Source organism: Cygnus olor, chromosome 8, assembly GCF_009769625.2.
Source record: "Cygnus olor isolate bCygOlo1 chromosome 8, bCygOlo1.pri.v2, whole genome shotgun sequence".
NCBI classification, from domain to species: domain Eukaryota; kingdom Metazoa; phylum Chordata; class Aves; order Anseriformes; family Anatidae; genus Cygnus; species Cygnus olor.
Window position 1 is genome coordinate 1,113,927 of NC_049176.1, and position 17,129 is coordinate 1,131,055.

Sequence of the window (17,129 nt, forward strand, 5' to 3'; positions counted from 1 at the left end):
CAGTCTATATTTTCTCCTGTCTTTCTGGTTCATGCTATTAAGTCCTTTCATAGGGATCTTTGTGTGCATTATTGCTACAAATAATCTGTCTTCAAAAACTCTTCTGCCTTACAGAATGCTGAAACAATTACCTAAGGACTTAAGTCACTGTCTTGTATTTTTGCAGTTTATTCCATTTTTTTTTAATGTTAAAAATATGCCCTTTTTTCCTCATGATGTTACGTAACAGACTTGAACATCAAAGTAAGCATACTGTTTAATTTAGGACTTTTTATAGAATATGGAAATTCTAGATGTAGGTTTTTACATAAGGTTTTGTATCTTGGATAATTAATATTTGGATGATGGTTTATTCTTGGATAATGCCAGAAGCTCCTGTTTTCATTACCAGATAATAAATCTGTGTGAGTTTTCAATATACATATTTTCCTGGCCAAATACAACAAATCTTTGGAATGTCAAATGTGTACTATAAGAAATAGTCATGTAGAATAGATTTTTCAATTCTTCATTCACATGTCAAAGTTTTAATTTGCTGAGATATATTCAGCTTGGGAAAAAAAGCATGCATATATTCCTTCTTCTACTTACGGCCATCAAGTCCCAAACTCTTACAGTACAGCTTTGTTTTGTAATTGAGTGTGATACCTACATGAGAAAGCTGTATTTTTAATTTATAAATCTAAGCACATTTGGGGCAGATTCCTGTGAAGAAATTTGTTTTCATTTGGGATTCATCTGTATCAAAATACTTTCTTACCATAACTAGGCGTAAGCTAGTATCATTAGTTAAATTTGTACAATTTTTCTTACGTAAATCTTTGGCAAGTGCCATGTTGGTCATCACCTAACTAGTCATCATTACCTATAGGTAACAACTACTATTATCACTGAAAGAATAGAGCAAAAGTTGTGATTTGAGTTGTGTGGGAATAACTGATGATAAAAGATACATTTTGAATGTTTTTTTCTTGGAGTTAATGCTGGCGTATTTTTTTAATAGTTTATCTGACTCAAGAAAAAGGACTCGTACAGGAAGAACTTGGCCTGCTGCAATACCACATTTGAGAAGAAGAGGTCGCTTTCCACGAAAAGCACTCCAGACTCAAAATTCAGAAATTGTAAAAGATGATGAGAGCAAGGAAGATTACCAGTATGATGAACTCAATACAGAGATACTTAATAACTTAGCAGATCAGGAGTTACAGCTCAATCATCTAAAGAACTCAATTACTAGTTATTTTGGTGCAGCAGGTAGAATAGCTTGTGGTGAAAAATACCGTGTGTTGGCTCGTCGGGTGACACTTGATGGAAAGGTGCAGTATCTTGTGGAGTGGGAAGGAGCAACTGCATCCTGACTGTAGGACTGAACATTATGTTCACTGCACTGTCATCTGTAAGTACAGTTCATAACGCAGAGCCACGAGAGAAGCGTGTCTTTAAATGTTTCTAAAAACAAAACAAAAAACCAATTTAGCCTTAACATGTAATTGTTATCATTACAGCTCTTGTGATAAAGACTTATCTTTTTAAAATCTGATCTGAAACTTAAATTTTTTAATCTGAACATTGTTAGATTGTTTTAGGTTGGGATATTTTGGGTTACAATTGCTTAAAAATGTGCATGGTGTTTAAAAAAAAAAAAAAAAAGACATTTTCTAGAGAACATTCCATGGATACAGTTATTGTGATTTAGAGAAAATATTATGTAGATAGCACAAATCTTTGAAAAATTTTGGTTTGTTTTCTTACCCAAATGTTTGCAGAAATGTATTTCTATTTCAATACTTTCTAGATTTCATAAGTGCAGTGTATATAATGCCTACTGAAGACTGTAAAATACTGAAGTTTTCTTTCAAACAAAGTGTAAAAAAAAAAAGGAAAAAAAATATATTGAGCCTGTAAATTGCTCTGTGACCAGACTTCATTGTCTTCTTAATATATTCTTTTGTGTGTGTGTGTGCGCGTGTGTGTATATACATATGTATATATGCACACACTTCCGTGTGCGTGTATATATATGTGTGATTGTGACCTATGCAATACAAATTATGGGATTGGTCAGCTTCTGAGTATACATCCCATAATTCTTTTTTCAGGAATAGTTGCCAGTATTTACACAGCAGCATTTCTTCTCAGGCTTATTGGGTGCTGTTGCTTTCTGTGTACTAAGGAAAAGTGTCAAACCAGTGCAGCATGTTCTGGCAATGGGTGCAGTCATTTATGTTCATATGTCCTAGGTAATATATTCCATTATTTTTCATGTGACTTAACTATTAAAACCAATGCAGGATTTGAACATTTTAACTCTACTAGAAATAACATTTTTAAAGTTATTGTGGCACCTTGATTGTAACTTTTGTGTCCCAGTTATAAACTAAGTTGACAGGAAACGCACACAAGATTCCTACATACCTGTAGTTCACAGTCATGTTTTGATAAAGGTAGTATGAACAAAGTGTGTTATTGCACAGGGTCAACAAACAGTATGTTGCAATTTGAAGTAACATTACTGGTTTTATTACAACATTACCTCTTTTGTTTTTATAAAATGTACCGAGTTTTAAATTGATAAGTTTATTTTACTTGTTTAAAAAAAAAGTCAGTCTCTTGCCAGTATTAAATGTTTTTTTTTTGTCTGCTACTTTTGAAGGGGGGGGTTAGCCAAAGAGTAAACAGAAGAATATTTTTACTTTGGTGGTTATTCACTGTACTACATAAGGCATCTTTTTTTCTATGATTACAGTTTACCACCAAAATAAAATTATGTAACAGATGACTGTGTGGTTTAAAATGTACTGCCTGAGTTAGTGTTTATTTATTCCATTACTTGATTATTTGATTCTTTTTCTGCTCATCTTGAACATCTTGAAAAGGTGATCTATTTTTTTCCCTGTCACCTTATAGCCAAACGAAGCAGAGAAAGGTTTTTATCCTGTGCTTGGGTTATGGCTGGCTGGGTAATATTAGCTTTATAAAAAATTGCTAATTAAAAATTGCCACGTCTGTTTACCTTCACTAAAATATATTTTTTTTTTTCCTCACACCCTCAGCTATTAATTTAATGTTGCCTTGGCTATAGCTGCAATATTTTGATAACAGCAACTTCATGTTAATTTTTTGAATGTTTATATCTTGGGATAATGCAAAATGTAAAGCCTTTGTAACCTTACTTACACCATCTGTATCTGTCTTATTATTTCACTTAATTCAAGTCCTTTAATTCTAACTGAACACCAGCAGTATTTTCAGTAAAGTTTCATTTGAAGATAAATATTGGAATGTACATGGGAACTTTAGCCTGGGGGAGAGGGGAAGGGGAATATTTGTCAAACTTAAGCTGTCCATAGACTTAACTATTGTGAATGTTATTGTTTCATTTTATTATGATGGTTGACTTGACTCTGATGTTCAGTTTGTATTTTTGGAATTGCTTTTTTCTTAGAATTAAAGATGAACATTAAATGTGTGTATTTTCTGAGAGAGAAGAATGAGTTTTGATTCTGTATTCTTGTGAAATACATACGTGGTGGCTTCCTCCCATCCATCATTCCTCTATCTCTGCCTTGCCTGTTACTGTCCTAGAGACACTTGCCCTGCGCATAGACACTAACTAGCGTTCGAGCTGTGCTTGAGAGATGCTCTGTGACAAATGTCATGTACTGGAAAATGCTGCAATGGTGCTGCTGAAGCTATGGCTAGAGTAGTACAAATGCCTTTCTCTCTGTGTGAATTTTGCTGTATGTGGTAATGGAGTGTCTTAACAAAAAATATAAATGTTGCTGTACATAATGATTTCATTTTAGTATGACTTGATCATTTTATGTATGCATGTGTGTAAATATATGTAATTCAGCTTTGTTGTGGTCACTGATTTAGAGCCGTTTCCTTATGTATCAGATTTGATATTTTTCCATTATATATTATTTGTATTACTGTAGTATTTAGGTAGGTGAACTCTATGTAGAGACCATTCAAAAAAATGTAGGCATCAGATAAATGAACAAGACAGCAAAGAAATAATGGCACATGGCTGGTCAGAAATGTGAAATAAACATCATAGCAAACTACTTGTCAAATCATTGTTCACAACAAAAACTTGAAGAGGAATTTTCTTTCCTCTTTTCCTTGAAGAGGAATTTTCTATGCTTTTCTATGCATGACAGGCATTTTGAGTGAGATTACAAAGTAATTTTGAAAGATCTTTCATTGTGGTATATAAAAATGAATGTCAAAATTGTCATTTAATATGAAAGATGACAAATAATCCAAACGTGGTCTTGAAGGTGAAGAAAAGCAGTTTGTCTTGGGAGCAGGAGGAGAGATAAGTGGATAAACAGAAAAATGGTCAAGTATTTGAAACCTCCTACTAAAGTGATCTTTAGTGTTGTATTTTAAAAGGAAATTGGTGAATTCAGATGGCACATACCGAGACCGGAGATGGAGCAATAATAAGAACACAGTGATAAGGATGAACTGGACAGGAGCATCGGTTCTGTGCAAGGAGGGAAGAGGCTGGATCTTGCAAATGCTATGCAGGTAACATTTTTCAGGCTTCAAACTGTCACTTTTCAGTTCAGTGTGGAACTGATGCCTAAACACCAGGAGTGTGGAGGTGTCAGGTCTGTTGAGATCCTAGCTTAGTCAGAAAAAAAAATAAAAATTGAATTGTCAACCTTAAGTTCATTGGAAAGTTGATTTTTTTTTAAATAAATTGAATCATTTGTAGATGAGATATAAAGAAGATACAGTCCTTTGAAGTCCCTAAAGAAAGTTCAAAGGGGAATGACCATATTCTGACAAAGACAGTACTAGGGCAATTAGAAAAGCAAAACATGAGTAGAAAAAGAAGGTGTGCACAGTGTGAGAATGAGCTTGGAATTCAGTGCTTTTGCTATTCTTTCACTTCCATCCTTCAGCAGCTATGAAACGGGGTTTTGTACTGTGGCATTTTACTCAAACTCTTATGGTTTATCTCTGTTTTAGCAACATCCAGTGCATTCTTCATATTCTGTTTTTAACTCTTGTTACTCATTTTTCATTTCTAGTATTCATTTCGGATCACCCCTGTCATACATTGAAAACCGCCACCTTTTGTCTGTGATAGTGTAGTGGTTTGGTAACTCACAAACGCAGAACAGAAAAGAATATTAGATGCTAATGTTCCTCTCAGCTAGTTCATCTCTGCTACTTTTTGTCATGTTCCTTCATTGAGAGCCATATACCATCAGATCAAGTTGGCTTTTATTCATACCATTTTGCCTTGAAGATTTTAGTCTCTCAAATACAGCTGTAGCTCATACAGTTTTTACATATCTTTGTCCTAATCTATTCACTGATATGAATTCACCAGTGAGGATTTTTCAATTGTTGTAACTTATTTCCAGCTTCTTAGTTTGACAATATTCTGTTCTTTCAATTTTTAGCCAATTTTGTGTTTGGCATTGATTGACTATTATGTGGATTTGGTTTCCTTGTCTTCTCTTGAAATACTTAATATTTCAATAATAAATACTTAATGTCCAGTGCAGTAGCATTAACTTGCAATCTAGAAATCTGCAGGATTACTCGAATAAGCTCATTTATATTTTACATATTTCTGCAAAACCTGCTTGACAGCAAGAAGCTAATTAATGTTTTTATCTTGCTGTAAATAGTCTGCTCTTTTGTAAACACCATTTTGACGTACTTCATTTGTGCTCTGTCATGTCCTAATGAATACTCAGAAGTGTTGCTATTATTGCATTCATTCAACACCCAACTTGGCAGTGATAGCTATTCTACATATACTTTTTCCTCATTCATGAACGTTACTGAGAATGTCATAAGCCGCCTGTTTTGTGTTCTCACCTGCTTGCTGTAGCTTGGTATTCATAATCTGACAAATTGGTTGCATGAAATTCTAGAGGTTATACACAATGGTCGGAAATTCAGGGAAGAGTAAGTAATGAATAAACTGTTGCAAATGTTTTCAGGTTTTAGGATGCCTGAATATATTTGTAGTGATAGCAGGAGGAAAAAATGAGCCAGAAAAGGAGGGGGAAATAAAAGGTAGAACTAAGAATTGATCAAGTAACAGTTTCTGAGTTAGGGAAATTGATGCTTTTTCTACAAAAACACACTTGGAATTGTCCTTGCTGACAAACTGACTTAGGGAGGATAGCTGGCTTCTTGCAGAAAAGTGTACATGTATACATATGTGTACAAATATACACACCCTGTAAGGGCAATGAGAAACAACTTGAATTGTATTTAATTGAGAAATTATTATTTCTAAGAAAGTTTTTAAGTGGGCTGTGAAATCCTTATTAAAAAGACAGCCTTTGAAGGACTATATATATATATATATATATATATGTATGTATGTATATATTAAAAAAAAAGCAGGGCCTTGCCTTCTCTCCTCCCATGCTTTTTCTTCTCTGCGTGTGATAATGAGCCCCGGTATTATATGTGCTCACATGCCCTGCAGTCACTGAGAGGTAAGTGTGCCAATGGCACCTGAGCCTACTTCCTTTTTCCCGGTGTTGTGGTGTCATCTTGTGGAAGAGAAGTCAGTGGAAAGAATGCTTTCAGGAGAGACAGCATAAATGAATAATGGGTGGAGCATCCTCAGAGCTTGGAGGGTGTCAGGGTGTCTACTGTCTCTTCAGAAAATGTAATCAAGAGTCTTCTCATTAATTGTCTGGGACTAGGATTGATAGAACTGTGAGTGAACAGTCATGGGTATTTTTTACTTGGAGTTTCACCACTCCCTAAAATCCTCAAGCATAACAAAAATGACCTTGACTTGACATTAAGTATTTTCTAATGCTTTAACATTTAGTTTGAAATAAAGATACAGACTATAGATAATGCACTTTTATAGCTTTTCTCTTGGCAACTCTCTCTTCCTTACCCACCTGTATTCCAATTTGGCAGGTAGCAGATGGACAGTGAAGAAGGGTATCTTGTTTCCAGAAATGGAAGAAAGGGACTTGTGAGCTGCTTGGGTTTCCAAGTCTTACTAGCTATCCTCAACTGTAGCAATTGATAGCATGAGAGAAGATGATGTAATTCAAATGCTTCAGCAGTATAGGTATGTTTACTATTAACATTTACTATACATTTTCACCTGTGTTAAAATAGTTGCCTTAAGTAAATTGTTGGTTTTGTAAACAGAACCATTCCCTAAGGCAAGGCCTACAGCTTTTGATCTGCTGTGCAATAATTTATGAATGTGGTGCTTATTTACTTCTGTACTAACATTCCTCCTATATGAGCAGTGAGTTTTTGTGATAGAGTACTGTTGTGGAGAAAGCAAGTTAGACTTTTATATTTCCTTGACATGCCTTGGTCACTTTGCATTAGTAATACTAATACTTAAAATTGGCTTGCCTCCCATTAAATGCCTTCTACCAGAAGGTTGCCGCAATTTTACTGCCTTGTGAATTCTCAAAACTTGGTTCATTATTTGAAGTAAATCATGCCACCGAGACTTTTCTTAAGTACATACAAATGTAAGGTTTTACTTTTAACTGGAAGTCTGATTTTAACCAAGACTATTTTTGTCATTTTTTTTCATTTATGACAGTAATCATTCTAATTATCACTGTTAATAAAAAGAAAACCAACAACAGCAAAAAACAACCACACACATGATTAAAATCACTTATAGTAATTAAATGAATGGTACATTCTTCATCTTCCTCAAATATGTTGTTGCACAAGATTTTCTTACCTATGGTAGTTGCTAATAGATGTTAATAGAAGCTGAAGCTCTTTGTGAATTCACAGTACTAATTCTAAGTACATGTGATTATTTTCAGTTTAGAGTGGCCTTGAGTAATGAACTAGTTTATTCTATTGCAAATTATAACAGTACATCTTGAATTCTATCTGTTAGGTCCTGGTGAAATTTTAAAATATACATAGCCTTAAATTTTTAAGGAATTACTTTAGCAGATGGAGAAAAGCTGCTCTTGTGGAAGAAACAAATAACGCTAAGGCAGGCCTTCTATACCAGAGGGTGAATGGTATGTTGCTTCTTTTGGAAGACAGAGAATGCCTTGTTAAATGCAGATTTCTAGCTGGGAACGTCACAATATTTCTGCATTCTTTCATAGCCAGGATGAGGGAAGAATAACAAAAGTTCAGTGGTTATTTCTTTTTGGCATGAATTCATTGTCTACAATGCAATCAGGACCTGGACGAATAAATGTAATACTGCAATTCAGTTACTGCAATAACTGAATGTTGCCTTGTACTTTGCAGAAGCACTGTACCAAGGAGTAACTCTAATTACTGTTAAACATTTTATTTATTACTGCTCTCAGTAGTATTACTGACCTCTACTATAGTTTTGCACAAGACAGTCCCTGCTGTCCTTCCCAGAATTGTTCCTAACCCCATTGCCTGCATGAAGGCTACTCAGTTCTGGGTTGGTGTAGTAAACTGCACGTGCAACAAGGGATATTTTTAAATTTGGACTCTGACATGCATTTGATAACTTCAAAACTAAGTATGTTTTTCTGTTGCAAAGATTAGAAGTTAGTGTCAAATTCTGATCTGACACCAATGTAAATCTTAATCTATTTGCATTGATAAAATTGATTTTGGATTAGAGTGAATAAGAACATATTCGACCAATGCACGAGGAAGAAATGTGAAAGCTGTATTACTTAAAAGCAAGGTTCTTTTTAGCTTAGCATGCTTGATCTTTTTGCAGAAAGCATCCTTCCTTCATTATAAAATGAAGAACACAGGTTTAAACTTCATTTATTGAAATAAACTTCATTTATTGAAAATCTCAGGGTATTGCATAATTTTATTCAATGTTTTCAAGTGTTAAAACTTAATTCTGAATAAAAAGTCCATTAAGAAAAAAATTGTAGATTGACGTTGTCCTTTGTAAATTTTATACAATCAAAAGCAATCTAGTCTTCAAAATCCAAATGAAATTTTATTTAATGGCAAATTTAAATGCCAAATCCTTCACCTATGATAAGCATTCCAGCTGCCACTATCAAAGCACAGTTACAGTTTTTCCCTGTTTAGTTTTCTACAGTAAGCCTTGAATGGGGAGAAAATATAGCAAGAGCTCTTAATCACAAAACAATTTTTCAGATGACCTCTGACAACTGTTGCATTATTTTCCTTCTACCAGAGACTGTTGTGTCTCTGTCTGTCTGTGAGAAACTGCTGCAGTCCAGTTTTGTCTTACCAGAGAAGTCTCCTTTCATGAGCAGCTTAAGTGAATACACTAGACAAAAAAGATGAGCGGTTGTTTTGCTAGTGAATGTATAACCTTTGTCAGAGAAGCACAGCAGAATTGTTGGCAAACCTAATTCCTTGAGGTGTCCTTGAAAAAGGTGGCAGAGTTTATCTCTTGGAGGTCTAAGCTGACAGCTAGAATCCAGTAGCTTTGGTATAAGAGGTAGATGTCTTGGTTACAGCTTCAGAACTGTACCAGCATTTTGCAGATGTTTTGTAGCATCACATTTTGAGTGATGCAAGCAAAGAGAGATCTCCTTCTTCTAGCAAAAGGGACGGAGACCTAAGAATCTTGATTTGCTTGCCCTGAAGGGACTGGATCAAAAATTTGGAAGCTGATTCCAGTGAGCTTCGGCTTATGTCCGGATGTAGCTACACAGTATATTGATATTGGGAGATGTATGGGAGAAATAACATGAAAATATTATTTGCCATTCCAGCAGAAAGAATCAATGTTTCCTAGACTATGTTCTGATCACAGGAGTAAGCTTTCTCATTCAGGACATCATGTGGAAAAAAAGACATGCAGAACCTGAAGATAAACAATCTTATCTCAGCCACATATTTGCAGAAGGAAAAAGTGGCTCAGCATACTTTGCAGTCCTCTATAACAGGTTTTGTAAGGAATAATACTTCTGCTTATAAAAACTATTTAGAAATACTATGGCTAGGTCCCACTTTCCGAAGTTGAAGCACTGTTTCTATGTATTGTAGCCCTTGCTAGTAACTAAGACCGTATCAGTGTTTCTTCATTCATATAGTGACCCTGTCTTATTTCCATATAATAACTTCATTCACAGAAAATCTCCAAGTTGCAATTTTGCTTTTCACACATATGCTGTCATTCAGACACTTTTGTGATGAAATAGTTTAACACATTCATACAGGAAATTACTGTGACTTGTCACATTGTAAAATAGACTAAGTTTGAATTATTAAAAAATTAACTCACACACCAGGGGTTTTAACCAAACGTTCTTCATAATCTTACTATGCTGCTAAAAGCCATTTAATCTGGAAATTACACATTAGCGATTTGAGGATGGCTTTGCTTTAGTTGAGTCATATGGAACGTTCCTTTGATCCTAAAATTTGAAGCTCACTTAATTCATGCCTTTTCATATAAATAGCTAGATACACAAATGCTGCTTATGTGATCTGAGTGTACTCACCCACCTAAAAGACTGGTTAGGGTGAGCAAAAGGGGAAAGTTTAGTTGAAGAGCTTTGGTTTTTGATGCCTGTAAGTCACTTAACTGCTGCATTAGTCATAGACACGTAGTAGACAAAAACTAATAAAAGAAATAGGTAAATAAAAGTGATTTTGAGACTACAAAAATAACTTTAAGGTAATGCTTTCACATACTAGGATACACCCCCCCCCTTATAAAAGGGAAAGAATAACATGAGAAAGAACTTCTTGAGAAGCTACCTACTACATGAGGTTACTATTGCATAGCCTTCACAAACCATTCTTCCATGTGTGTGTGCGCTTTGATCTGTATCCTATAGTCACTTGTTTCTTGAATCTTATGTAACAGCCAAAAAGAAAAATAGGGTTGTACAGCTATCAGAAACAAGATTTATGAACAGGAATGGCATCTATTTTCTCCAGTTCTGTTCAACATCACCCCAATTTCACAGACAGTGCTTTTTTTTCTTTTAAAGTGCTGATGTTAGTCATCTATATATTAAAATAAAAAAAATTCTTTCTGTTCTCACAATGTTAGCCCAGTGTTTCTCCATGACGCTGTACACTACAAGCTAAGGACTTCTTAAGACATGTAATTTTGAAAATAAATGACAGCAACACCAGACTAATCCTGTGGGTCCCAATCCCATAAATGCTTAGGCACATATGTAAATTCACTCACTGTTCACCAGCAAATAAACCCATTGCTAGAATTACTATTTTAAGTTCTGTGAATTTGAAAAAAAACAAACAGTATTAACATTACTTTGCATATGCACCAAGCATTCTGCTGTGCTGCTTGCTCATAAGCTGGTCATTAATGATCATTAACAAATGCTACAAGCATAAAAAATGTTTGTTAATAGTAGTTGCAAAAAATGGAAGAGCAGGGGGCAAGGCATTCTGTTCATGATAAAAAACAAAACCCCAAAACATAAGAATTGAAAACCTGATGTGTCTATTACAAGTTTAAAGGAATCTGAAAAATATTTTCTTTCCTGTAGCAGTTTTTGCCCTCCTTCCCCTGCCACCTGTTACACTGTTATAGCCATACTGAATATTAAGTTCTACTTTTTCTCTTATCTTCAAAGAGATTTTTCAGCATGTAAACCTGAACAGCTGATACCACCACCATTACTCCCAAGTTGACCATGGACCAGAAATTCACTCTGTCAAAGTTGCTTTCTTGTATATTTCGGTCGCGAGCTTCAAATGCTCTGAGCAGGGTCTGAATCTGTACACTTTTGCTTAATCTGGCTTTGACACTGTTGATGGATTCCTAGTAAGTAACAAAAGAATACATTTAGAAGAAAAAAACAACACTTAATAGCTTGCAACAAATACTGAAACCGTATTACTACTTTTAATTTCTTGCCAAGTAGACAGTTAACTTCAGTTTAAAATGTGTACCTGTTCACAGGTTTTTCATGAATTTATCTAGCCTGTCATATGTCACTAAAAAGGCTTAATTAAAGTAGCATTAAGGTTATACAGCAATATCATAGAATCATCATAGAACAGTGATTGTCTTTCCTTTTCACAGGAGGATAGGGATGTGGGAGGGAAATCAAACCTAAAATCATTTTTTAATATTCAGTTGTATCGTAGGGAAATGTGATTCCAGGTACTCAGAAAAATAAAAAGCAATTACCTCTAATGGATTAGTCTTAAAACAAGTGATGTACTAGAAGACAAATGTAGGTTTTTCTGCTGGATAATCAACTTAAGGTACTTTTTAATGCAACCTACTATCAAGATTATAGCTGTAGGAGAAGAAAAAAAGTATAGTAATGTTATATTCCCATATTCTGTTTTATGCTTTCACAGTAGTGGCCATATGCTTTCACAGTCGCACTCGGTATTTATTAAAGTCCTCATTGAACTTGCAAATAACGTCATACCTTGACTAACGGAACAATGACATCAAACACTAAAATTAACATTACAAAAATTATAAGATCTGTAAAGCCCTCAAATAAAGACAAGTCCTGCCTTTTTTCCTTTTGGAAGAGATATTTGTATCTATGTAAGTAACTCAAATTCACCTATTTTTTTGTGATTATTGCAAGAGGGATTTTCTTCACAATTTCCCCTATAGTAATTATTTTCTGTAATTGGCTTAACTACTGGTTTAAAGAAGATCTGTCTGGCTTCTCAGATTCAGTGTTTGACTGACCCTAGTTAAAAATATACCATACACATGTAAAAGATCTGTCATCTTTAACATTTTGTTCTAACGTTTAAAAATCTGCATTTTGCTTGTTGCAAGGAATAGAGTACATTTTTTTTTTTTTTTACATGAGTCTTCAGCCTTAGTGGATGCTATTTTTTGTCTTAAGTAGATACATAGATCTGATGTAAATAGTTAACAGCAAACAAATTTTTTCTGCATCGTAACAAACACTAGCAGCGTTCCAGGAGCACCAAACAATGTTCTGCTTCTAGAGAAATCTAAAAGTAATCATTTAGTGATGAAAGGAAATAAAAGCTTTGAGTGGGCAGCTGTTTTCACCCTAGAGCAAACAGGGCCAGCGTACAGTTTAAGCAAGCGTTACCGTTCATAGTAACTGAAAATCCTAACGGTGGCTGTTGTGACTGTAGACTGGATCCAGATTGACTTAAGCATGCTTTAAATATGAAAAAAATAGAAGCAAAGCAGCTATGACAGCAGGTCTCACATTTTCTTGGGGTCTCTGTGAAGTGTTGCCTGCAGTTGCTTGGGGCCTTGGGACATAATGTGCAGTATCTCTGCCACACCAGTAACATATAGCATCTACTTCTCTCCATGTACTTCAGCAGTAGCACCATGCTCAGCAGCCCTAACGATGGTTCACTATTGCTCTTCCAGATGTCATCAGAACACCAGCAGGGGTGAACCTGCAGCACAGTATAGGTTACTTCCTAGTCTGTTTATTAGGTGGGAAGTGGAAATAAAATTGGGAAGACAAAATATAAAAACGAGAAGAATTAACCCATGTGCTGGCTGAGCCACTTCTGCAGAGATGGGAACAAGAGGCTTAAGCAGTACTTCTCAAATATATGATAAAAATCTATGCAGATTCTAACTACGTCATTGGGATTAAGTAATATTTTAATGGTATAAATATTCATTTAATTGCTACAAGGGAAAAGTGTCCCATTTTAGCAATAGGAAGAAAGGAAGCTGAATGGGAAAAGGAATTACTTTGATGGCTACACAGTTTCTTCTTGCTGATTAAGGGTCTATTCCAAAAATATTCTCAAGTTTCTGTGTGGAAGCATGAGATTGATGGTGCTAGGCTTCATGTATCAGTAGAAAAAATATATGGAACTGGAAGAGTTTCCAGGATGACATGACGGACCAAGACTGAGTGGCAGTAAATCTTTTTTCCAAATATTCTTACATTCAGAAGTATTAAGTATCAAATACTAACCAGAATGTCTTCCAGTTTCATATCTAGAAGATCTGTGCCTGTAACATACTTCTTCCAGTCCTCTTGATCTTGACCTTCTTCTCCCATATTGTCCAGGATCAGTTCAAAGAAAATCACCTTTTCAGAAATGGTACTGAATGTGTTGTCAAAGCAGAACATATAATCCCCATCTTCTGTTTCCACCCTGTGTATATAAGCATGTCATTAAATTAGCTACACTTTCTGTGATGGTTCTCAAAGAGCAAGTTCTGTAAGTGAGCGTTTTCTCTTTAAGAAAGACAAACATGCACTTAGGAAAAACTGAATAAGCTTTTTATATAAAATTAAGAATACATTACAGATTGGTTAGTCATAGCAAAACCACTCCACTGACTAAAGGCTTAAAATCACGAAGATAATTTAATTTTAAATTTAAATTTAAATTTAAAATAAAATTAATTTTAATTTTGAATCACTGTTAACGATAAAGAAGAAGCTATATTATGAGTAGAATTCTTATACTCTACAGTAAAATACCAGTGATTAATACATATCTTGATAAAAGGACTGGAAAAAAGGGTACTTTTGAGTTTTACTGTTTATATGCCTAAAAAGATCCTTTAGTATTATACGTGAAGACTTTTTTCAACTCCACACTAATTATTTTTGTTCACTGACCATTAACTGTTACCATTAAAATAAAAGCGTACTTAACTTCATGGCAAGATCCATATAAAAAGAGATGTTTATAAACATATAACTGGTATTCTCAAACTGTCCTAATAAAAAGTCTTTTGTAATACTAAAAAATAATAAAAAGTACTCAGCCTTCATTTTAGATGTATTTGCTAAAGAAATCAGAAAAATGCTTTATGTAACACTTGAAAGATTTTAAACTTACGTATGAACTCCATCTGATTTTCTTTCATCAAAAACTAAAGTTTCACCTTTTGGGGAGAGTAGATGAAAATCAACATCTAATCCTGCTCCATCTAGGACCTGTGAAACAAACAAACAAAAATCCTCCAACCAGTGCAATTCGTGGTTACATTGATGAAGGTAATGCTTTTAGGTAGGGGAACACAGAAAGATCTAAAATCTGATCCTGTCTGTATGAGTTCATACCAAGTTAATTTGAAACAGATTAGAAACTGGTTCAACCCAAGAGCATTTTAACCATTTCAAATCTTAAACTAAATATGATCTGATTATGCAAGACTGGGCTCATATTGAACATTTCCATAATGTTTTTAGGAACGCATACAATTTCATCAAGGAACAGGGTTAGGCAGCCTTGCAGTACCAGCAGACAGCAAAACCTGGCATTTCTATGACGCATCATTGATGAACAAATACCAGTATTCGTCCCGTGGTTGCAAAGAAATTTCACAACAAAGGTTACGTGTATACCCATATATATTTGTGTAAGAACACAATCTATGCAGCATCATCCCTAAGATCTCCTTGTTGGGTGAACTGACAGCATAGAAGACAGGACTGGACTTGTTACACCAATTAAAGGTGTGCCACAGAACTTCTCACCTTTTAATGCAGATTTAAGGTCTAACCTGTCCCAGGGCATTCTCATTTCCCCAAAGCAGAAGGGATGGAAGGCATTTTGTTTCTAGGCTCATAGTAAATGTATACAGTATTACAAAGCTGTGCTGCTTTAACTATGACATGGCTACAGTTGGGTCACCACATCTGTTGCGTTGGAGACTTCTCTGTAGGGAGGTAGTGACTGTGTGGAGGGCTGCGGGTGCAGAGTGGCATCGTTTTTATGACATTACTTAGCTCCATGTTTGCTTTCCAGTGAGCTATTTGAGCACAGCAGTCCTGCTGAAATTGAGGGCAAAGTTTACACCAACTGGAAGTGATGCTAGAGACTTACCAAAAAGAGAAAAGGCTGGGAAAATGAATCACTAACATTTGATAGAAAGAAAACCACACATAGTGATACACCTTTAGGGCTATAATACAACCTAAACATACAGGAAGAAAGCTTCCTATCAGCATAGCATTTACTGCATTATGTCACCGGAGGACAACCTGCCTCTCCACCTTAAACACCCTAGGCTTTGGCCATTAGAAATTCAGGATAGTATTTCAAGTAACATGGAGTGCCTTTTCCATGTTCAAGTAGAAAGATGAATCACTACTTTTAGTAGTAGCACAAGAAATTTATGCTTGAGTAGAAATAAGTCTCCTGTTAAATACATTTGTTTTCTCTGTAAGAAAAATTAAAGGTCTGCTATGATTATTTTGCACTGACGTTTTAAAGTAGGATTTTATTTTAAGCTTCAGTTTTGGTTAGAGAAGACTGCATGAAAAAAGCTTGAACACCTCAGTCTTTGATTCTTTTTCAGTTCTGCATGGAACAAAAATAATTAGAAAACAAGTGGGAATATCAGCTTTGTATTTTAATTGGGAAAGAGGAAAACAAGGAGCAGGGGGCAGATCCTGCCCCATTCTGAAAGCAGCACGTAGAGTAGCAGGAAGGGCAGCAGGGCCTCTCTGGGAGCCCAGTTAAATAAGGCTGCTTTTGGAAAACTTTCCTCACGGAGACAAAAGGTGTTTAGTACAAGCAGCGACAGGCAGGGAGGCGTTGTGCGCACCCGCAGCAGCTCTGCTCACGGTTTCGGGCTGCCACTACACAAGGGCACAGAAGCACAATTTCTACTTTTTTCCCCCTGTTTTAGAGGACGGCAACTTGGAGACCTGGCACAGCACGAGAACCTGTTACATCCCCAAAGAGAAGGGAGAACAGCGGCCACCCCCCGGCAGCGCCACAGCCCCGCTGTCCCAGCAGCACGGCGACGCCGGCACCCCGCGCCACCCCGCCCCGCCGCCCCCGACCTGGTACTCGAGCTCCAGCGAGGCCTCCTTGCGCATGGGCTGGTAGAAGCACTCCCTGCGGCCGGCGGGGAGCGTGAAGGTGAAGTCGCTGTCCAGGGACGGGCTGAACTCGGCGGCGCCCAGCACGGCGCAGCCCGCCGCCAGCACCAGCAGCACCGCCCGCGGCGCCATGGCGGCCGCCGGGACCCCCTCCACCCACAATGCACCGCGTCGCCGGGCGCTGCGCTGCCCGCTCCCGGGCGGCGGCGCTGACGCAGGCGCCGTGGGGGCTCCCGGCGGGGAGGGGCGGGGGGAGAGGAGGGAGAGGAGCGCTGCGCGTGCGCCCTGCGGGGGGAGGGGGGGAGGGGGGGGAGGGGGGGAGGCGGAGGCGGAGGCGGAGGCGGAGGCGGAGGCGGAGGCGGAGGCGGAGGCGGAGGCGGAGGCGGAGGCGGAGGCGGA

General features: G+C 36.7%; 2 protein-coding genes across 7 annotated transcripts in view; one reads left to right on the forward strand and one right to left on the reverse strand.

Moving 5' to 3' along the window:
• Positions 1–9,511, forward strand: part of MTF2 (metal response element binding transcription factor 2) — a 31,617-nt gene extending 22,106 nt beyond the window's left edge. For 4 of the 5 annotated variants that reach the window (XM_040565831.1, XM_040565832.1, XM_040565833.1 and 1 more), the window contains one exon: positions 1,004–9,511. In XM_040565831.1, coding sequence (XP_040421765.1) covers positions 1,004–1,358 — 355 coding nt within the window. In that variant the 3' untranslated portion in view covers positions 1,359–9,511. The remainder of the gene's footprint in view (positions 1–1,003) is intronic. The other variant, XR_005822157.1, reaches the window with a different exon arrangement.
• On the reverse strand, positions 8,761–16,963 carry TMED5 (transmembrane p24 trafficking protein 5). Of its 2 annotated transcripts, XM_040565837.1 has the most exons (5): positions 16,692–16,963; positions 14,737–14,834; positions 13,857–14,040; positions 13,122–13,320; positions 8,761–11,722 (listed from the first exon to the last, which is right to left on the reverse strand). In XM_040565837.1, coding segments are annotated over exons 1-5 (654 nt in total). In that variant the 5' UTR covers positions 16,863–16,963; the 3' UTR covers positions 8,761–11,720. The 2 variants fall into 2 exon arrangements, with proteins under 2 accessions (XP_040421771.1, XP_040421770.1); XM_040565836.1 differs by lacking the exon at positions 13,122–13,320.
• Between the last annotated feature and the right edge of the window lie 166 nt (positions 16,964–17,129).

What these genes read in the sequence shown, in the direction of transcription:
- TMED5 (XM_040565836.1), bottom strand. Translation starts at nt 16,862, where the DNA reads ATGGCGCCGCGGGCGGTGCTGCTGGTGCTGGCGGCGGGCTGCGCCGTG. An exon ending in AAATCAGATGGAGTTCATAC is followed by an intron (nt 14,041 to 14,736) that starts GTAAGTTTAAAA and finishes TTATATACACAG; the next exon opens with GGTGGAAACAGAAGATGGGG. An exon ending in TGAAACTGGAAGACATTCTG is followed by an intron (nt 11,723 to 13,856) that starts GTTAGTATTTGA and finishes GTTACTTACTAG; the next exon opens with GAATCCATCAACAGTGTCAA.